At 39.2% G+C, this 23,237-nt stretch overlaps 1 protein-coding gene across 1 annotated transcript; it reads right to left on the reverse strand.

The window, feature by feature from the left end:
* Positions 1-13,927: 13,927 nt before the first annotated feature.
* Positions 13,928-21,769, reverse strand: MYF5 (myogenic factor 5). Its single transcript, XM_087874067.1, has 3 exons — positions 20,908-21,769; positions 16,150-16,225; positions 13,928-14,986 (listed from the first exon to the last, which is right to left on the reverse strand). Exons 1-3 carry the CDS (start codon positions 21,430-21,432, stop codon positions 14,790-14,792), a joined length of 798 nt encoding a protein of 265 aa, XP_087730193.1. The 5' UTR covers positions 21,433-21,769; the 3' UTR covers positions 13,928-14,789.
* Positions 21,770-23,237: the final 1,468 nt, after the last annotated feature.

Below are 23,237 nucleotides of genomic sequence, written 5' to 3' on the forward strand. Positions count from 1 at the left end.
GGGGAAAATAGATTTTGTATGAAGCACTGGAAGAAATTAGGTAACTAAAGTCACTTGCATAGAATGAGAATATTACATCATATTTATTGGTTGTATATTCTGACTTTCAGATATAGCAACATTTGGAATAGGAAATAAAAATGTATTTATTCTTATTATGCCTCCTCTTTCCATATCTTTGGACCTGGACCTCAACTCTGGAGTGACATATTGCCCTTAAATACTAAAAATGTCTTCATTCATTTGGATGTCACCCATATTTAAACCTAACATCAGACTTAGAAAATAACAATTAGAAGAAAATGTGAGAAAGAAATTGAAACTGGAATATTAGTATGTGATGTATTCTTGTAGAAAGTGTGTGAAAAGCCACACTTTGCTTGCTCAGGCTAATCAGTGTAGGGCCTCATTACCCTGAATTGCTCAAAATTCAGATACCTCTTTTAAATCTCAGTGCACAGGTACTACCAAATTTCACATATATATATTAACCCTAAAACCTAACAAAATGTTAACAAATAAATTCTCTAATATGTTCCAAAAACAGGCAGAGCCAATTCAAGGACTATGTTCTTGTCCTTGTATTTCTATCTTACTTTACAATGAGAAACAAGTAATACGTTAAATTTCCTAATGATTTATGAAATATCATTTTTCTGTTTTATTTTATGTTGTATCTCACATATTTACATGTTTATCTTTACAAAGGGAACGTGTTGGCTCAGTGACTAAGACGCTGAGCTTGCCGATTGAAAGGTCGGCAGTTCAGTGGTTCGAATCCCTAGTGCCGCGTAACGGGGTGAGCTCCCGTTACTTGTCCCAGCTTCTGCCAACCTAGCAATTCAAAAGCATGTAAAAAATGCAAATAGAAAAATAGGGACCACTTTGGTGGGACGGTAACGGCGCTCTGCGCCTTTGGTGTTTAGTCATGCCAGCCACATGACCATGGAGACATCTTTGGACAGCGCTGGCTCTTCGGCTTTGAAATGGAGATGAGCACTGCTCCCTAGAATCAGGAACGACTAGCACATATGTGCGAGGGGAACCTTTACCTTTACAAAGAGATCTGTTTGCCAGGGAGCAGAGGGGGATCAGAAATGTCTAGATCAGCGGTTCTCAACCTGGGGGTCACGACCCCTTTGGGGGTCGAACAGCCATTTCACAGGGGTCGCCAAAGCCCTCTCTCGCCCCCCCATGCCTTCACTCACCTTCACTCTCTGCTCTGTTGGATCGCCGGCCGTTCGCTTATCCCGCCCACTCCCAATCTATTGCTGCCTCCTGAGTCCCAGCTGATGGCTAGAGGAAAAAAAACTGTTTAAATTTTTACCGCAGGGCTTTGTTAAATTGCTGGCTCGCTCCGCCCCTCTGCACCACTATTTATTGCCAATAAATAGTGGTGGGTGAGGGGCGGGCGAGCCAGCAATTTAACAAATGGTTCGGTGTTTTTTTGTAATTTTATTGGCCCGTGGAGCTTCAGCATAGGCAAATTAGCCCTTGATTAGATCGGCTCCCGACCCTCAGCTGTTTTGCTCTCAGCTGTTTTGCTCAGGGCTTGCTGCTTGCTGGAGCAGATTTTTTTTCCCCTAGCTATGCTGCAAACGAAACTGAAACTGCTTTGCTGTTGCTGCAAGTTGGAAAATTAGGCAGGCAGATTTCTTTTCTTTTTCCTCACCAAAAAAGGTAGGTGCAAACAATGGGAAATTTAAAACAATGGGGAAAAGAGGAGAGTTCAAGATTTTAAAACACAAAAGAAAAAAAGCTCTATTTAACTAGGGAATTGTAATAATTAAGATACTATTAATTGTATATTGTGTTGAAAGCAGAAATGGTTAAGTTGTGATTTGGAGGAATATATGGGGGAAATTATTTGGTTTATTATTATTGGTAAATATAATTAATTGATTTGTAAGAAATTGGATTGCATGGAAATAATTGGAATATTCATGTTCATATTAATTAATATACAAAAAAGGTAGTTATATAACTAATTGATTTATATTAAAATGTTGAATTTATATTAAACAACTGTAATATTACATAATTAACCAATGTGAGGATGGATATAAAAATAGATGACAATGGGAAGGGGTATAATATAGAATAGAAGTGAAAAATTGAATTTGATTAAGATTAGAGATGAGAATGAAGGGTAATATTGGTTTTTTACAAAAATAGATGAGGAATAAATATGGCAAAAAGGAAATATAGAAATTGTAAATTTAATTGAAATGACTAAACACTGTTTAAATTTGTGAACCGGCCAAATACTCTGTTCAAAGAAAATACATTGTATGTTTGTATGTGTGTTTCTAATTATTGTTATTTATTCATATTTGTTCTCTTTTATTCTTTAAAGTTTAACCATTCATTCTTTATCTTAATATCTTTATATTTGTTTGGGGTTGGCTTTCTTCCCTTTCATCTTTTTTATTGTACAGCAATCTTTCTCCTCAAACCTACCACCTCTCTCTTTTCTTTCCTTCTTACTTTCTCTTCCTCCCCCTCTTCTTCTCCTCCCTACTTCCTCTTCCTTTCTCCTTCTCTTCCTCTCTTCCTCTCTCTCTTACGCTCACTCCTGCTCTAATTTCCCTTCCCTTCCTTCATCCCTCTCTATTGCTGTATCCTTTTATGCACATGGACTACTCAGAGGGCTGAAAAAGTTATTTCTGACTGGTCCTCGTACTTTTGACCAGTCCTCGAACTTACGACTGTCCTCACATTTTACATTTTTGCCCAATCTTGTCACCATGGTGAAGAGAAGCAGTTGCGAAATGAGTGACATGGTTGTTAAGAATGCTACAATGGGCATAAATAATGACCAGTCATAAGTGCGAAGACCGGTCAAAAGTGTGAGGACCTGTCAGAAATCACTTTTTTCAACCCTCTGGGTAGTCCTTTTGTGCACATGGACTACTCAGAGGGCTGAAAAAGTTATTTTTGACTGGTCCTCACACTTTTGACCAGATCTCGAATTTACGACTATGCTCACATTTTATGTTTTTTGCCCTATCTTACTACCATGGTGAAAAGAAGCAGTTGTGAAATGAGTGACATGGTTGTTAAGAATGCTGCACGGGCATAAATGTGAGGATGGTCATAAGTGTGAGGACCAGTCAAAAGTGCGAGGACCTGTCAGAAATGACTTTTTTCAGCCCTCTGAGTAGTCCCTATACACATAGCCATGGCCACCCGGTCACATGACCTCCAAGCCATGCCCACAAAATAAGCCACGCCCACAGAACCGGTAGTAAAAAAATTTAGAACCCACCCCTGGTTGGGGGTCACCACAACATGAGGAACTGTATTAAAGGGTCGCTGCATTAGGAAGGTTGAGAACCACTGGTCTAGATTGTCCCAGAACAATGTGCTAGCTACTTCACTGCTTCGTTTCCACACAGACTAGACAACAAATGTCTCCAAGGTATTAAATAGCTGATGCAGAATTCCTTGAAATGTTGGTACATCACTTTGTTGCCAGGACAGTTCTGATTACACAGCTTCAGTTTTGCATATTTCTGCACTTATGGTACACTTGTGTAATGTATTTGATCCACAAATAGCTCAGTACAAAATTAAGAAGAGCTGTTTGAATACAAGCATGGTTTGACACATAAAGGGATTACATTGAGCTTGCCAACTCTGATTCAGTTGGCAATTTAGGAATCTAGGATGGTTCAGTTTCCAAACCTTCCAGAGCAACTTCCTTTTTTAAGCAATTAGAGTAGCTGTTTGATCTAAACATTGTTTTCTGCTTAATTAACCTCTCTAATAATAGGGTGTGTGTGTGTGTATGTATGTGTATGTGTATGTATATGTATATGTATAAGTAAATGTCTATGTATATGTATATATTTGCTGAATAAAATTAAGAAGGATTCTCTTTAGTTCCATCTTCCATCTATGAAGACAATTCAACATGTGGCAAATATTTAAATAATCAAATACCAACCCCCTCTCCAGGATGTTTAAAATAAGTAACAATTGATGGGCTACAGTAGTTCTGCACAACTGCAGAGATGAACGGGCCAAATGAATAAATTAAAAATAATTGCAAGCTGCAAAGAAATATTTGGAGCAGCAATTAATTATTTGGTGGCTAGCAGAGAATTGGCAGTGAATTTATTGACCTTTTTAAAAAAAATGCTGGCAGGCTGCACAAGGCAGCTTTGAAGGCCACAGGAAACTCATTGGCTGTATATTGTGCAGGCCTGGTCTAAGTGAATACAGGTACTCTTTGATTTATGACCACAATTGAACCCAAAATTTCTGTTGCTAAGCAAGACAATTATTCAGTTTTGCCCCATTTTATAACTTTCCTTGCCACTGTTGTTAGGTGAATCACTGTGGTTGTTAAGTTAGTAATGCATTGTTAAGCTACTGGTTTGCTCGTGCATGCGCACAGCACTTCTGCGCATGCCTCCCCCTGCCGCCTCCCGCTTCTGCATCCTGCCACTGCCACCGGTTCACCTGATCCAGTGCGAAACGGTAGCAACCCACCACTGGGTTTTCCCCATTGACTTTGCTTGTCAGAAGGTCACAAAATGTGATCACATGATCCTGGGACACTGCAGCCGTCATAAACACAAACCAGTTGCCAAGCATCTGGATTTTGATGACTTGATCATGGGGATGCTGCAATGATCATAAGTGCAAAAAATGGTCATAAGTCACAAGTGGTTGTAAATCAAGGACTACCTGTACTGATCTAGAAATTTTAATAATGCTCACGAACCTATTGAAACTAATCCTCACTTTTCTTCTTTTGAAAATAATGACATATTCGCTTGACATCTTTAACTAATATATTAACGATTGGATTAATCTAACTCCCTGTCTGTATCATAGTACCCATTGTCTCTAATATACTTCTTCCCTTTTCCCAACCTGCTCCTCTACACTTTTCAATAATACATTTCAACTCTTTTAATTAACAAATGGGCGTTTGACATCCTTTAGCATCATTTTTTATGCCAAGATGTATTTTTCAAAGGGAATTGGTCGGTTGACCGCAGTCCAGCGATTTGTCTGGAAATGTGCTTACCTTGCTAGGTGAAAAAGATAAAAACTGGAAAGGTGGGGAGTAGGGTACCTTGCACAGAGGTTATGGGGAAGGTCAATAATCTGACAATGAAAGGGAATCAACAGGGAAGCCCTTTCAATATCCAAATGCATATTTTGCAGAATACATGATGAGGTTGTATTTTAACATACACACATTATGGTATAAACTCATTGAAATCTGGTTTCAGCAGGATGTGAATTACAATTATAAAATACCCTCATTATCACCGCTATAAAACTGAATAGAGGACTATTTAAAAACTATGATTTCTCTTGGATTTATTTATAATTTTAGCTGATCATGGCTATAAATTATCCTCAAATTTAATTGTCAAGTAAGGATGTATCAGAAGCTTTAAAAGCGTATAAAAGAATCTACTTGCAGAATCCTTTAAACTAATGGAAAATATGGCCACTATTGATCTGCAGTAACAATGGCCCTTAGAAAGAGTAATAAAAGAAATATAACCTGTTAAAAATGATGTTGAAAGCAAGAAAATTTAGTGTATTCAAGGAATAAATCTTGCACCGGATCTAAAGAAGAATCTAACAAAAAATACCCAGTCTTGGAGCAAAGAAACTGAATCTATAGACATTAAATTAACATCTGGAATAACAATTAATTGACATAGCAGAGAGCATATAGAATAATGGAGCTAGATCTGAAAATGTGGTATTACCCCAAGATCAGGTAAATGTGAGCTAAATGTGATAAAAATCAGATAAATGTGATATTTATCAACCTTCCTCACTATTCTACATTCTGACCATTCCTTTGGCATTTGGAATTCAAATAAACTCAAAAATACATTTTAAAAAAATAAGACAATAACATGCTTGATATAAATTATCCCTATAAAACAATATAATATTCAACAGACAGACAACCAGTTAGAAATAGAAGATCAAAGGCTATGCAGTTACATATTTCATTTTTTCCAAGTCATGGGAATCATTGGGGACGGGGCATATGGAGGAAACATACATTTCTAACAGAATGTGAACATTTGCTGACAGCAAAAAGTCTGGATTGCCTACATTAGCAAATCACCTTTCAACCATGTTGGAAAGGATTCAAAATGAGGGGGATATACATGATATAATTTCATTTGGAAGCAATGGACGTTTAAAGATTCAGAGCTATCCAATCACAAATAAACAGGACTCATCGATCACACTTTTATATTTGTATTCGAGTTTAAATTTTTTTAAAAAATACCAGTCTTTAGTGCAATTTTTTTAGTTTCAACTCACCAAACAATTGCTAAATGTTGACCGATCTCATTGGAGCTGAAATGAATAATTATTGTTCTTCAAGAAAATGGAATACTGAATCTATGCATACTTCCAAAATTCTCATTATCATGATATCCTTTAACTGGGCAAAATGGTGCATCATAGGACAATATTTTTTAACCAAAGTATCTCAAATGGGCTAATTTACAGAATGTGTCCAAAATGCAGGACCCATGACTCCCAGGGAATAAAATTTGGGGAAGTTGTGCTGTTTCAATGCTACTGGCTGCTGCTGTGCTGTAGAGCTGCTGCTGCCATCACATGATCTTCATTTTCAAAGTTCCATGACAGTTTCCCAGCCAATCTTGCAATCCCTCACTCCCTCTAACATCCAGCAGGAACTATATATTAAAGGGAAGGGAAGGGAAGGGAAGGAAGATTTCTAATTTTTTCTGCCAGCTTCCCACAGGAAACTGAATAGGGAAGCTGATAGGAGGTCGGAAGCTGCTTCTCCTCCCACTGCTTTTTTGCCCACCCATGATAATTCTGTTTCTCTGTTTAGGCAAGGAAATATCTCTGAAACGATGTCCTATGGGGCATGGGTTGCCTAATTACTTTTAAAAGTAGAATGTATTAAAACCAAATTATTATGGATAACATCATTAGTGGCTTACCTACATTAATTTTATTAATAAAAGGATTGATTGATTTCTAAAAGTAATTCGATCAAAATGACAAATATATATTTGAAACTGTCTTAATTACTACAATTATTTATGTGATGCAATAGAATGTGGATTTGAAATAATAATAGTAATGAATGAAAAGCTTATATAGAAAGATGTTATTTTCTCCCCTTTGTTTCCTTCTTTTTCTTACAACTTATCATGATATAGATTTATTTTGGATAGTTAATATTTTAAATAATATTATAATTGTCTTTTTTTAAAAAAAAGACATGTTTATCTTTTAATGAGAACTATTTAGCAGGCAGAATAACAAGCACCCTGTAAAATGTTATCACCTGATTTAAAACTAGGAAAGCCATCTAGTGTTCCAAAAGAAAATAGCACTCTAAAATTTGTGCAATCAACCCTGCTTATACTGTATGTCTGTCACCTCAATATTGATAATTGAGGTATTTTGTTTATTGATGAGTTGCTGGATGGCTCTTGAAAGATTATTGAATTATAAATTATAAAGCATTTTTGCTTTTCTATCATGTGCAGATCTATTTTTCAACTGAGAACTGAAGTTTATTTCTTAAAAATACTGCTAATCGTAACTTGAAGGAATGCTCCCACCCCTTCCCTCCCTCTCTCTCTCAAAAAAAAATTGACTCTTATCTGGAAGTCACAAATCTTCTGACTTTTGCTTTCCTTCCTGTTGCTGCATGACTTGGGAGGGATGCTCAGTGGAATTGCCCAAATTAAGAGACAAAGGCTTCCAAATGTTGAAAGCCCACAGCACACAAACCTGTGGAGAGATTTGAGCTCTATCAATCTTTTAAGAACATAGAGCTTGTAGGGAAATGCATAATTAAAGCATGATAATTTATCATGATGTGTGCCAGAAGACATAAAGACGAACTTATTCCTTAAAAGTAAAAGAGAGGTTAGTTCTTCCATCAATTCAGCTGTTATTAATTTAAAAACAAGCCTTATTTGGTCACTGGAAATTCTCTTACCTCTTCAAGATAACCATGCTCATCTGCATTTTTGCATACAATTAATACATTAAAATGACATTGTATTTTTTACATGGCACTTGTTGCTTTTTAAATTATAGACATTATAATTTAATAATGTCTATATAATTTATATTTATAATATAAATTATAACAAGTCCTTATTCATTTTAGAGTTCTTACTTGGTTCCATGCTTCATTTAAAAAAAAAAGTAAAATAAAATTCCTAAACAAAATATATTTACAAGGTGTACGTGGATATTGTGTTCTTCATTTTGTCTCAGCCAACTCTCTGCTGATCTAGAGCCTTCCTGGTTCCCTGTAAAAGCACACAGTATTTTTTTTTGTTTTTAATTTCTATTTAATCCTTATTAATTTTAACAGTTTTTATATTGCCTTTTTATCATTTGGTAACCTGCTGAGAGTCACTTTGACAGTGACATGGGCGGCATATAAGTTTGTTTGTTGGTTTGTTTGTTTAAATCAGAGCAGATGAGTAGCAAGAACAGCCACCAGAGGGCAGAATTCAAAAAAGTCAGTATGGTAGCCACAAGGACATGACACAAGCTCTCTTCATTTAAAATGTGTTGCATAGGCCATCTTGACTTTTTTGACCCTCTCTTTGTGGACGCCTCTGACAGGCATTGGGGGAGGGCTTCAGAGTGCTTGAGAGAAAACAATAGTTCCTCTATCCTCTCATAAAATTCAAATGACTGTAAAACCCCAAAATTGTTAATAGATGAAAGACATTAGAAAATGCCCTGAAAATAATATAGAAAACAAAAGCCTTTTTTTTTTTTTTTACAAAAGGAGAAAAAGTTGGGGGAAATTGGAAGACAGTATTTGATTAATAAAACTTAAATTGTGGTCTTCAGAACTCCATTTAAACATTTCTGTTTCTATTTGAAATTACAGAAATGAAAATTTAGAATGTGTTCCAGGCCGGGTTAATGCTTATTAACCCAAAGAGTTAATAGATTCTACATTTATCTTTTGCCTTTTCTTTGGCAATAAAATGTAGTACCAGATTTTTCCAGCAGATGTCCTCCTGTATAAATTTAATGATTGAAATCTTTTTTTTTTTTAAAGGCAGAGACAAATATCTGCCAAGTAATTCCAGCGTTGTCTTAAAATTGCTAACTTCTTTTCTGTATTTTCTTTCATTCTATAAATATGTTAGTCTTCAATGTAATATTCTCCAGGTGTTTCAAGACAGGGATCGGCAGTCTTAAACATTGCTGGTAACTACTTACTATCACCCAGAAAATGGCTGGGTTTACATTAAGACTTTTAGTGAACTTTTAACCTAATGTATCATGGAACTTCCAAACAATTGAACCAGTAAAATCCTGTTAGGAGAAATATATTATTAGCACAAACCAAAATGACATAAATATTGAGCAAGCTTCTGGGTTATGCAGAACACTTAATCAAAAGCAAAGTAAGAGAAAATAAAACAATAAACATGAATTTGTTATCTTGCTATCCAAGCCTTTGTGTGATATTGTCTATATTGCTAGTGTTTAAGATGCCATTGATAGACTGAATTTTATTGTTGCTGATCAGAATTTTTTGTAAGTCATACAAGCCCCTTGGGATGCAGCAGAGGGGTATATAAATATTTGTAAAATTTAGGGTTGCCAGGTCTGCTTCCAAAAAATAGTGGACAAGTGGGGGGGGTGTTAAGTAGTAAAAAAATAATAAAAAAAATTACAATTAAATTATATATTTTCTTACAAACATTTTAACACGTATTAAAATAATCACTTCAAAACTTTACTTAAAATTCAAAACATCAAATATAATAATATGTAAAATATTAAATTACATTTTACTTTGCTGTCGTGTGTATTTTTTATTTGACTGCGCAGCTTTGATCAATTCTTTGTGTTTAAGGAATAATTCTTTAATTTCAGTACAACGTTGAGAAATATTAAAAAATATACAAAGTTCACTTTGAACCGATGGTACAAGCAGTTGGTTACGTTCGTCAGTCCACAAATTTCCCATGACGGTGAAAATTCGTTCAACGTTTGCATTTGATACCGGAATTGATGCACAATACTGGAACAGTTTCAGTAAACTCGGAGCTGGCTCTTTCTTGAAAAAGTACGTCCACTTATCAAGGGATGAATCGCCCTGCAGATGAACATAAACTTCTTCTAAGGCAGAAATTTCATCGAAGAGAGTGTTGGGTGGAAGTTCTTCTCGCCATGGTGATAATAACCAGATGTTCGTCATTTCTTCTAAAGTTGGAGGATTATTGCGATCAATTAGATTGAAACAACTTAGCGTCTCATATACTGAATTGGTGAAATTATACCACTTTTCTAGGTACGCAATGGCTCTTTGATACACGTTGATGGCTTCTTTCTTGAACTTTTGCATGGGATTCTCAGGCAAATGTTTTTTACATAAGGCAAATAAAATTTTCATTCCAAAAAACTGCTCATCGTATTTTTTTTGCAAAGAATCACGCAGCTTACACATGATAATGTGAAGATCACATGCAAGAATTTTCTTGCTTTCCAGCTTCAGTAGAGTGTCTTGCATTATTGACATGAAGAAGTGCGTGAAATATAAATACAATTCTGAAATTGTTGGTTCATCGTCCTTTGCGAGTTCATTTTCCTGATCCGAAATAAGGTTCCAGATAACCTTATGGCACTCATCAGATCCAAGAGAAATAAAATACGATTTTAGAGGTATCCAGTTTAAAAGAAGTCTTTCGACCGCTTTAAACAAACTTAACCAACGTGTTGGAACATGGCGCAAAACTTCATGGAATTCTGACTCGCAAAACTCAAAAAATGATTTCAACTCTTCTCGTTTCTTTGCAGAATTCGAAAATTCGGCAAAAACCTTCAGCACTACATTTTCGATATCAAAAGATAACTGCTTTAATGCATTTTTGCGCTGTTGTGTAAAATGTGATTATTGCAATGAGCATTCAATCTTTGTCTCATTCTAACTTATGAAAAAAAAGACAAAACGCGATTCTCCTATCCTTATTCTCTTAGACTTTACAGCTTTAGATTACGTACAATTTCATCATAAAGCTTTTGAATAAAAAAAATGTCCACTATTTTGTGAAAAAAAATAGTGAACATAATGTGAAAAAAGTGGACTGTCCGCTCAAATAGTGGACACCTGGCAACCCTAGTAAAATTATTAAATATGTGCTTTGGCTACAGAAGATCATACTTCATAGAGTCTGTAGTCGTTTTCTCGACTAGAGCTTCGTTATCAAGTCTTTAACACCAAATTAGTTTTGTCTCTTCCTGGAAGGGTGTGTTTGAGGAGTGTCAAATGTCACGGCAGCATCATGTGACTATCATGACTTTTTTCCCCTTCGCTAAACTGGGTGTGGCCGTGGCCAGCGCATGACGGATCTGGCCCACAGGCAGTGAGCTTGACACCCGTGCTCTTGAGAGTCTATATATTAAGTTAATGATATTTATAAATCATTGCAACATTTAAAAATAAATTAGAGCTTTTTTGAATTTATTTTTGAAATGCTACTATGTTCATTTCAGTGATATTTTAGAGTCATGATTATATCAAACATGCATTATGATACCTAAACAAGGTAATAGGCTATTAAAAATGTTTTCAGTGTTGCATCCAGTCTTATGAAATACAACTGCTCCTAAAACTTGAAAAAAACAGAAAAGAACAAATTGAAAACATTAATTTTAATGACTGTCATACTAAGTTGTTATTAATCAGTTAATTCACCACCAATGTGAGTTGTCCAATATTTCTTCACATTTGTGTTTTGCTTTGCTTTAGAATCTCCAGGTGCACAGGCTTTGGTCACACAGCTAAAACTACTCATTAAAATACTGTTATCATAGTTTCAAATTTCAAATGTTGAACGCTTTTTTATAATTGTTCTAAAAAAAAATATGCAAAAAATTCCTGCATTGCCAAAAGTGCACATATCAGGCTTTGAAAGAATCCAGCTGGAGTTCTACTCACAATTTTTCTGATTGTTCAGGGTTAGTATAGATAAATCCCAAGCTTTTATATGCCTTTCTTGCAATGCTTAATCATTTGCATCCAATTTTCATTAAACAGGCCCTTCCACAGACTTAGTGGCAGTTTCAACATGCCACTACCTTAGAATTGTAATACCAGAAGAGATTATTATGTCCTACTTAGAGTAACAATCCAAATTAAAACAATACAATAAATAGCTGTGCAGTCTGAAATAGAGACAGCCTGTCTTCTCTCTAATCCAGGGGTGTCAAACTCGCGTTGTCACAGCAGCATCGTGATGTATCGAGACTTTCCCCCTTCACTAAATTGGGTGTGGGTGTGGCCAGTGCGTGACGCATCTGGCCCGCAGACCGCAAGTTTGACAGCTCTAATCCTTTGTACATCAAACTGCTCTTAATATTAGCAAGTTTTTTGTCTCATTTCAGTTTCATGCCCGTCTTCCTGTAAGTTAAATCTCAAATTCCATATTCTGCATTCTGGAATGTGCCTATGTGATACATAATGTGACACATTATGTATCACATAGACACATAATATCTATGTGACATTATTTCATGTACTGTATTTCAAACAATTGATAAGGATAAACTCAAGAAATCTGTACAAATTGGGAATGTCCTTTTAAATAGTTGAATGCTATATGGTGAGGTGATTGAAGGAAAATATATATTGTTTGAGTGGTAGGAAGAAAAATTAAGAAAGGGATAATAAATGATGTTGGGGAACTAGGTCATAAATCCATTAATATATCTGCAATCACAGCATAGTAGGTAAAATAAAATCACAATGGCTACATTAGAGGCTAGGGTGGTGTTTCTCAAACTTGGCAACTTTTGGATATGTGAACTTCAATCCCCAGAATTCCCCAGCCAGCCATCCTGAAAGTTGGTTCACACTTCTTAAAGATGCCAAGTTTGAGAAATTCTAGCTAGAATAAGTTCTTCTGGTTAAATCCTGCAAAAAATTTGTTGACTATCTGGATTTCCTATCACTGCTTACAAATAACAAGTTGTTAAGGATCTACATAATGAATGTTTTGAGAAAATACCTATTTTTTTTCTAGTGTGTTGCTGTTTTAACCTAATGTAAACTATTATATTAACAAATCCCAGCTGCCTTCCATGATCTTGAAGAGAAAGTCAAATATTTGTTATTCCACAAAGGTAGGATGGAAAAGATCAAAATTTGATATCTGGAATTCTCTCCCTCTCCCTCCCTCCCTCCCTCTTTCTCTCTCTTTCTCCCTCTCACACACACACTCACACGTATTTGTAGTAGGCAGATGTTCAGTTTTGGTTGACTTCATTTTTGTCTGCAGTAAAGAATCCGCACCGTCAAGTAATGCCTTAAATTCACTACTGAGTGAGCCAGCTGCAAAATAAGGGGATTTGAGTGTGGAAATCCTAGAGCTACAGATATATCAGGCTGAAATGTGAACTATTTTTTCTTCTATCAAACACTAGATTTAATTAAAATGTTACTTAGGTAACATTATTATTGTGTTACATAGGATCAACAGCTCAATATAACTTAGAACAGAGGTCTTCAAACTTGGCAGCTTTAAGACTTGTGGACTTCAACTCCCAGCTATGCTGGCTGGAGAATTCTGGGAGTTGAAGTCCACAAGTCTTAAAGCTGCCAAGTTTGGGGACCCCTGACTTAGAACAACTAAGCACTACATAGTTTATGTGTGTTTGTATGTATAACATCCAGTTTTTGGCACAGGCTAGCTCAGTTGGCCTCTGAGGAACAGCTGTCCATCACAAAACATGAAAGCAAACTCCAGACATTGAGCTGCATAGAGATCAAAAGTGTTTTCAAACATTAGGCTACAAGTCTTTTGAATTTAAAGAATGGAAATATCACATTAAAGAATTACTTATCATCAAATCCTACGCCAAGGATCGGTTTACATACTTTGAATAGAAATTCACATAAAAATAATCAGTAAAGCTTTTTATTGTTATTATCAAAAGCATAACTATAAAAAAATAAAACCAGAACTTTATTGCCTTCCCCTTTGATTTCCTAAATTTAAAATGACAAGAGGCTCACCAAAGCACCTCAATGCTTAATACTGGCTGAGAGACCCTGGCTGCAGGAGAAAAAGAGAGTAACAGAAACATGATAAGATGTTATTGCATTCCACAGGTCTTTGTCAATACTGTAGGTCTAAAGCGGTAGTAGCAATTGGAAACCTGAATCAAGGTTTATTTAAGAAAATATAAATGTCTCCCCCTAGTGGTAAAATAAACATTAAAATAAGCAGAGAGCAATACACAGTAGCCTAAGCCAAACACCTGCCTTTTGAGCTACGCTGCTTTGTCCTAGCTAGTTGTAGAGTTGATCCTAGGTTATTATTTTTAGATACTATCATATTATAATATTATAGATAAAAACAAGAGATCATGTAGCTAATGTATTTTTTTTAATTAAAAGTACTTTTATGAAATATAATTTAACTAATCCTGTGTTTTCATATAGCAATTCAAAACATGGATCTACATCCACACATTTGACTTCTATTCTTTATAATAATTAAGATAGTGATGTCATACAATTTAAAGGTCAGCATATAATTGTAGTACATAGTATTAAAAAGCAGTTTGATTAAAGATGTCATTTGCTTTCTAAAAAGGGAAGCTAGGACAATATAAAGTGACTTTTTTTTTCTTTGTATGCATACTTTTGGTCCACGAGAATTCCAAGAGCTTCATATTTCAAGAGAGCATCTCCTTGTTGATGTTGGGAATTCTCAGAAGCACCCAATCGTTGGCCCAGCTGGTGTCAAATCTCAGGCAGTTCAAAGTACATGATAGATGAGGTTGGAATGAGGCGCCTCAGGAGAGGCTGGCTGGGATTCAGGGCTGGCAATAGGAGAAAGGGGAACAGCGTCCTGGGGAGAGAATCCTTCCTGATCTGAAGAAGAGATTCTATCCACTATGCTGGATAAGCAGTCCAGGCTGGAGAGGGTAGTGCTTGCTGCTTCTGAGGGGTAGGCTGAGAGGGAAAGACAAAACAGCACTTAGTGGAAAGAGATACAGAGTCAAAGTTTGATGATACTTCCTGAGTTGGTCTAAACCAGCCACTGCAGATGTCACGTGTTCCTTCAAGTCTGCCATCTCCATTAATAAAAGAGAATCCAGGGGTGAAATCCAGCAGGTTCTGACAGGTTCTGGAGAACCGGTAGCGGAAATTTTGAGTAGTTCGGAGAACTGGCAAATACCACCTCTGGCTGGCCCCAGAGTGGGGAAGGAATGGAGATTTTGCAATATCCTTCCCCTGGAGTGAGGTGGGAATGGAGATTTTGCAATATCCTTCCCCTGCCATGCCCACCATGCCACACCCACCAGGCCACACCATGCCTACCAAGCCACGCCCACAGAACCGGTAGTAAAATAATTTGAATTTCACCACTGGGAGAATCCATTATTTCTCTCCTTCAAGCTATTTGTCAGCTTTTGCTAATGCATGGAAACATGTCCTTTCCGATCATTTCAATTCAACTGCCTAGATTTACGCTGATGATTGAGGTGACATTACAACACCCAATGATTATTGGAGCAAATTTGACTAATGTTTAGGAAACAATGTTCTGTTTGTTATGTGAAGCCACTGGTTAGGCCTATCCTCTGGAGCAGTTCTTCCAACATCCTCCAAAGTTTTGTATTACAGTTCTAGGAACAATTAGTCAGAAGAGTCAGCAACTGATTAGGGATTCTGTAAGATACCCTTTAGAAAGAAAAACCTAACCCGAATGTGTCAACATTTCATATATATGAAACCTGCTATCATTGTCTTTTAATTATTTCTTCTCCCACCTAAGCATACACAGTTCTTTCCATTTTTGTTTATGGGACTTGGATCAAGAAATTACATAAAATACTGTAGCTGCATAAATCAAGCTGCATGTAATCAAGAAATTACATAAAATAGCTGCATAAAATATTGTATATTATTTATGCATTCCACTCGGTACACTTTTAAAGAGAAAGATAGCTAACAGATATTCGAATCTAAGGTAACTGAATTTCTCTTTTCAAAGTCTACCATGTGCTGCCAGATATTACCAGAGCAGCTACTGGATTATTCTATCTAGTTGAGTACCTCCGTTTTTACGCTCTTAATGCCATCCTTGGAGAGTGAAGATCTGTGAGCCTTACCATTTTGGAGATCAGAGCAGTAACTCCTGCTATAAGTGCTGTTCCTTCTGGACCACAAGGGACTGCTGCATTCAGTCTGAAATAAACAAGAAGTCATGAGGTTGGGGCTTTCTATACATTAAAGGCACTGTCAATTGGATTTCACTTGCCAGAATATCTGGAAAGAACTTGGACAGATATCAGGAATATCTGGATGGATCTAAGTACAGGGCTGAATGTAGTCCAATGTAGTCTCACAGAGGATGCTTTCTGGTTGTGCAGTTGTTTTATGTACTGTGGCTCAAAGCAATAGCATCTAGACTTATATACCACTTATATAAGTGCTTCACAGCCCTCTCTAAGCAGTTTACAGAGTCAGCATATTGCCCCCAACATTTTACTGCCCCCTCATTTTACTGACCTCAAAAGGATGGAAGGCTGAGTCCACCTTGAGCCTGGTGAGAGTTGAACTGCCAAATTGCAGGCAGCCGTCAGTCAGCAAAAGGAGCCTGCAGTACTGCATTCTAACCACTGTGCCGTGTTATTCGAACAACTAAAATCTTATAATAGGGTTCAGTTTCAATACCTTATGCTTTGCTTCTTATTTTTGCTATCATTATATGAGTACAGCTTCATATCACAGATCAGATATGATTCGCTGTGTAAAATACGTTCATTGCATTTCACAGTTGCATTGAATTTCTACCAATTGTATGTTTTTTTAATAACACCCATCAAACAACTGACACTACCCAACTGTTAGGAAAGGTGCACCCTGTATTTCACAGTAATCTGCTAAAACCAGTAGGTGAGGCCTCCATTCAACCACATCCATTCCCATGTCCCATGGAGGTGGGAGGGGGGACCCATTACGAGATTGACTGATATTGGACTCCTGACTCCCGAACTGGGGTCCACTGCAGTTCCTAGTTTGATGGAAGGGATATCCCAATACAGAAGCCTCCTGGGTAGCAAGCGGAGACATACGGGCAGCCCATCTGCTCAGGAAGTTCCATGGGGAACAGCTCCACAAACCGGGGGGGGGGGGAAATACGGGAGGTCGGGTGTAGTACTCTTTTGCTATGTATCCTCACTAAGTTTGCTTATTATCTTCCAGGTGCGGCCCTGGTAAGAGGGGAGCCACCTGTCAAACCCCAATTTTCCCTCGGGGGTTTGCCTTATCAGAGGGGGGAGGGAAGCTCCTGATGTATGGGGGGTTTATGAAGCCAGTGGCTGCAGCGGCGTTATAGAGAACCTCCACTGGAGCGCCAATCAGCTGCGTAGTTGGGTGGCGGTGCAGCACGAGGCAACTGGAATGCCCGATGATCAGCTGTGAGAGGAGGCAAAGGTATCGGCCCAACAATCAGCTGTGAAGCCTCGTGGATCAGCCAGGTGAGGATCCAAATGGCTGATCTGAGACACAGCTGTCTTCTGGAAAAGGCCTGCACCGACATAACTGCGCTGGGAGGTGGATGCTCCCAGCGCTGACTTTATTTCCGGATTGCATCTGTTTCATGCTTATTGCTTTTTGGAACTCATTTGTGTGCCTGAGTCCGGCTTAATAAACCCAGTTATCAACCACACGAGTGGAGTTGTTAATGCTGGATTAGGTCTGGAACTCAGACCTCTTAAGAATTACTACTAATAGTAGTAGCCTTATTACTATTGCATGATTACATTTCAGATATAACAACATGCTAGGAACTGTACTGAGCGGAATCTGAGCCCATATATTTATGTGCCCACTTCCCAAGATTTAGCTACCCTAGCCATGCCAAGAAAACTCCTTTGTGTAATAAGATAACAAACCAAGCTTATCTATACTGTGGTACCTATTTATCTATTCACACTTGCATGCTTTCAAACTCTGGGCTGGCAAGAGTTGTGGCAAGAAAAGGAGCATAGCAAGAAAAAATGGGTTTTTGCTAAATGCAAGCATGTCAATTTCTCTGGCATCTCCAGAGAAAATTGAAAACAACATGGCATAGAGACCATATCTTGTTTTTTACATGCACATTTTGTCCATCAAAGTTGGGACAAGCCTAGTCTTTTCACTCTTTAAACTGTTGCATGCATTGCATTTCGCTAGGGAGTGCGAAAATGATAGTTGATAGATGACAAATAGATGATAATAGTTAGATACAGATACCGCGTTTCCCCGAAAATAAGTCCTCCCTGAAAAGGATTTAACCGCATGCGCAGACAGTCCTTGCCATTTCCTCTGGTTAGGGGTAGGCAGACAGAGCTGGAAATCAGGTTAAGATGGCAAGAGGAGCTCCATCTTGCTCCAAGCATCCCAAAATAATAAGACCCCCCCCAAAAAAATAAGGCTAAGCACTTATTTCAGGGTTCAAAAAAATATAAAACAGGGTCTTATTTTTGGGAAAACACGGTATATGAGAGTTCAGACTATCTGATCTTATATGCATTATTTTGTATCATGTATTTTCTATATAGCATTGCTGTTTTGTTTTAAATTAAATTATCTAGCCAGAATCATCTTAATTTTGGGCAGGGTCTAAATCTAAAGTTGGGACTATAATAATCTGATGTTAAATTCCTATTAAGGTAATTTCTGCATTTTCTGAAAAATAATAATGTACAGATGTATCAACACCTACGTACAACTGTATAACTAAAACATCCACAAAAATAATGCATGTGAAGAAAATATTGTTACTAGGACTACTCAAAGGTCATACACATGGGTAAACATTTAAGATCAGAAAGTGACACTTTCCCAAAGTGGTGTTACAAAGGAGTGAGGGAACTGCCTTCAGATTAGGTGTTCATGGTTGAACACCAAGTAAACTTTACTATGGCTTGTTTGTGCTCTCTGCATTTTTCACATGCTTCATCCTGGCCTAATGAGTTTTCTGAAGAAGAGTTTTGAAACAGTTAAGAGCAAGACCCATCAGAGGCACTTTAGAACTGAAGCAGACGGCTTCTTAGCACTTAAACTGAAACACAACTGGTGTTTCACTCAAGCTCAAACAGGAAAACCTGGTGATGTCATGAACCTCAAAGCAAACACTTTAACAGACTCAGGGTCAAGCTCTTGCCGTCAGGGATCTATAACTTTAGCAAACAACACAATCCTACCAATGAACAATCTGAATAAATCCCACCAAGGAAAATCCCACCACAGCCTGTCAGTTGCAACCTCAATATGCCTAGAATAATCACTACCTACACATCTTTGAATCAGAACACCTCTGAGATTTAAATAAACAAGTTTATGGTCAATGGCCCTGAATATTAAATCAAGAGATCTGACTCTAATCCTTGATGGATCTGGCTGGATCACTTAGCTACCCCCATCCAGTGAACTCCCCTGGGAAAACAGGGAAATCTAGTGCAGAATTACAGGAAACTGATGTATGCAGTGAGGTGCGGTGCAGTTCACTCCCAGAGAAATTAGTACAAGAATTTCCCAGAGTCACTTGAAGACTTTGCCATTTGATAAGATTGCTCACAAGGAAATTTGAAGGATAACAGCTTGCCCTCCCAACCATTATTTTTTACACTGCAACCTTACAGCTCTTCCTCAGGAGTATGAGCTAGACTAGACTACCGTATATAGTGTTTCTTAACTTCAGGAACTTTAAGATTTGTGGCCTCCAACTCCAAGAATTCCCCTGCCAGCTTTGGCGTTGGAGTCTACACATCCTATAATCGATGAGCTTGAGAAGCCCTGCATTAGATAAATGTTCAGAAGGTACACTTGTAACTCAAGTGCACAACTCAATCTATTCAAAAAAAAAATGTAACGGGTTAACCTCATAATTGTTCTCTTCCTTCTTTTTGTATCCAGGAAGGCTGTCTTAAATTGTGGAAGGATGCCTAAATTACGTTTTGATCATATATCCAGCAAACAGAATAGGAAAACAAAATTTTGCTGTACCATAAATTTCGAATGAATAATCTTACATTGCAGTAGTAACATGCAGCATATGGAGATATTATGTCATGGGACATTTAATGGGACAATTAACATGCTAAGCCACAGAACAAACAGAGTCCTCTGGAAATTTGTCTCCATTTTCCATTTGCAGAACATGGACCAGCAGCTAACAATTCATTTCAGAGAATTGTCGAAAGGAAATATCAGAATGTTTTTTTCCCCAAAAAATTCCCATTAAGAGAGTCATCGAAATAAAAAGATTGTGATCCACCACGGTGGTCTTGCCCATCTACCACACAAATAGCACAATCTTATTCCCACTTACTAGAATCAAAGTTACCATATAGGCTACTCACTAAAGCTTTTCATACCGTGGAATCAGCAAAGGTGGCTACAGAGCCAGAGAAAAGCAACTCAGCACCACCGATTTCCACTGGACTCAGAATTCTAAGGGCTTGGCCTCCCATGGGAGCTCCTGTAGGGGCCAACTCCATCCTCCACGGTTACTCCTCCTTGCAACCTCCAAACATTCGGAACTGCTTCCAGAATCAGAAACAAATCTGCCTCTGGGCTCCGGCCTCAACCTACCAGGCAGCCCTGCGTTGCATTATGGGAATGTCAAATCCTGCCTCAATCCCGGGAAAGCTTCGCTAAACACCCCGCGATTGGGACTGGGCCCCGGGATGGGACGGAAAACAATCACTACTATTTTAAAAAAGAGCGACCAGGAGCAGGTGAGGCTGCAGCGAACGGCCCGGGGTTCTCTGGGAGCCCCCTCCGCCCCTCCCAGAGAACCCCGGGCCGTTCGCTGCAGCCTCACCTGCTCCTGGTCCCCTGCTCTCATTCCGGAGGGCCGGGATTCCGACCTTCCTTACCAGGCCGTCGGAGCAGCTGGAGTTGGGACTGGGGGGCTCGGAGGAACCGGGCGCGGGCAGGCCGTAAAACTGCTGGACCTGCTCCCGCAGCAGCTCCTGCAGGCTCTCGATGTAGCTGATGGCGTTGCGCAGGATCTCCACTTTGGGCAGGCGCTGGGCGGCGTTGGCCGAGGAGGTGCAGCGCTTGAGCGCCTCGAAAGCCTGGTTGACCTTTTTCAGCCGCCGCCTTTCCCGCAGCGTGGCCGCCTTGCGCCGGTCGCCCGGGCTCGCTTTCTTCTTGCAGGCTTTGCAAGCCCAGAGCAGGCAGGGGCCGGCCTGCGAGTGGCCCGTCGGGGCGCGGACGTGCTCCTCGCCGTCCGAGCTCCCGGGAAGCTCCGCCGAGGGCTCTTGGAGCATCCTCTGGGCGAAATCCTCCTCTTCTTCCTCCTCCTCCTCCTCCTCGGGGGAAGGGGCGAAGGGCGAACTGCCGTAGAAGAAGCCGCCCGAGGGGGGCGAAAACTGACAGCCGTCCATCCTCTCTTCCATCCTCGACGCTGGGCTGGGGCATCGGCGCTCTGGAACCGGCCGAGCGGCTCGCCACTCTTTATATCCCGGGTGGGCAGCCTCGCTAGCAGCACCGTCACGACCTCTGCTCGAGGGGAGTCCCCCGACCCTCCTCTCTCTCCCCCCCCCGCTTCTCTCTCAAGGGGCCCTGCGCTCCTCTGGCGCGGATTGGCCGCTGCCTTTTGCCAAGGCGCGGATCCAGGAGGTGCAATTAGTAACACTTTAAAGATCACAAGCAACAGCAGCAGCAAGAAAAACACAAAAGCGCAACCGAGAGGCGAGGTCGTACTCCGGCAGCTCGACGTGCTGAAGCGACTCCACCGCCCCCCCCCAAAAAAAGCCAGGCGATCCGAAGAGTAGCCGAAAACTCCTCCCTGGCGCCCGGCTATACTACTCCGCGGTAAAAGGAAGAAACTGGTTGGCGGCCGTGAGCAAAGCCAAGCGATCGCCTCGGTCCGTTAAAAAGAAAGGAATTCAAAATTTATCCAAAAAAGACTAATCCAAGATGGTATACAGGTGGCACCTTCCTCCCGCCCGACTATCCAAAATGTTTCCTGGACTCTTCCCAAATTGTTGGAAGTGTGGGGAGCTCGGTACTTATTTCCATGTATGGTGGACCTGTCCCAGAGTAACTGAATTTTGGAAACTCATTCAGAGGTGGTGGTTAGAAATTACTGGTTACAAACTACAACTGAAACCTGAATTTTACTTATTAAACATCAGGCCAGATAATATAGGCACTAACAAATGGTATCTGATTGTCTATATCACAACTGCGGCTAGAATATGCCTCGCCCAAAACTGGAAGGGTAAAGATCTACCCTCTGAAAATATGATTATATGGAAAATCATGGAATGTGCAGAAGCTGATAGGCTAACTAAAATTTTAAGAGATCAAAAAGACTGCATATTTCCAATGCTGGGACCTATGGTATGTTTGCTTAGATAACAGAATAAAAAGAGGACAATGCTAGATTAGACTTTTATTTTTTATCTGTTTATTTAGATTGAATGTTATGTATTGTGTAATGTTCTCACCGTGATCTATTTGTCGACAAATCATCTGTTTGTACTTCTTTAAAGAAATAAAATGTATTTAAAAAAATTAAAAAACAAAAACGGCTAATCCATAGCAAATAATTGCAATGATTTTCCCCCCTCCTCTTTTCCTTCTATTACTATTGATTAGTAATTGAACAGGGTCCTTCCATAAAAAAGACAGAACTATTATCCCGACTAATATAGAGATTATTACAGAAGTAGACGTCGCGTTTAACTTTCTATTGCTGGACCCATTTAGCAATTTTCCAAGCAGGAGGGGAAAAAATTACGTTTTGTTCTTTCTGGAGGCGGAGCGAAACGAAAAGTTAAGGACAGCGGACGAGTGAAACGAATCCCTGGAAGCTCCTCTCGCAGTCGAACAGAGGCTGGACTGCAAATTCAAAGCTGGCTTAATAAACCAGAGTTGGTGGGTGGTGCGAACCGCAGCCCAAAAGGACTTCCGAGAACTTCCATTCTGACTTGCTCAGCCCTAAAGTGACTTTCAGAGCCTGAGCAGGCCAGGACGGAGTTCATGCTGCCCCGGAGTCCTGGGAAGTGACAGGGCTGCCCGGTCCTTTAGTTCCGAGACAAGGCGTTGGAACCCCAAAGCTTCTCCTGCGCTCCCACCCCCGGCCCACAGTCCGCTCTCCGTTTCTTGTGCCGTCGCAGTTTGCCAAGAGGCAGTTCTGTGAAAAGGCGCAAACTCTGAATTTGCACCGTTACCGATGTGTTCCAGCTGCTGGCGC

This window comes from Pantherophis guttatus, chromosome 7 (genome assembly GCF_059756535.1).
Source record: "Pantherophis guttatus breed Tessera chromosome 7, ASM5975653v1, whole genome shotgun sequence".
In the NCBI taxonomy this organism is placed as follows: domain Eukaryota; kingdom Metazoa; phylum Chordata; class Lepidosauria; order Squamata; family Colubridae; genus Pantherophis; species Pantherophis guttatus.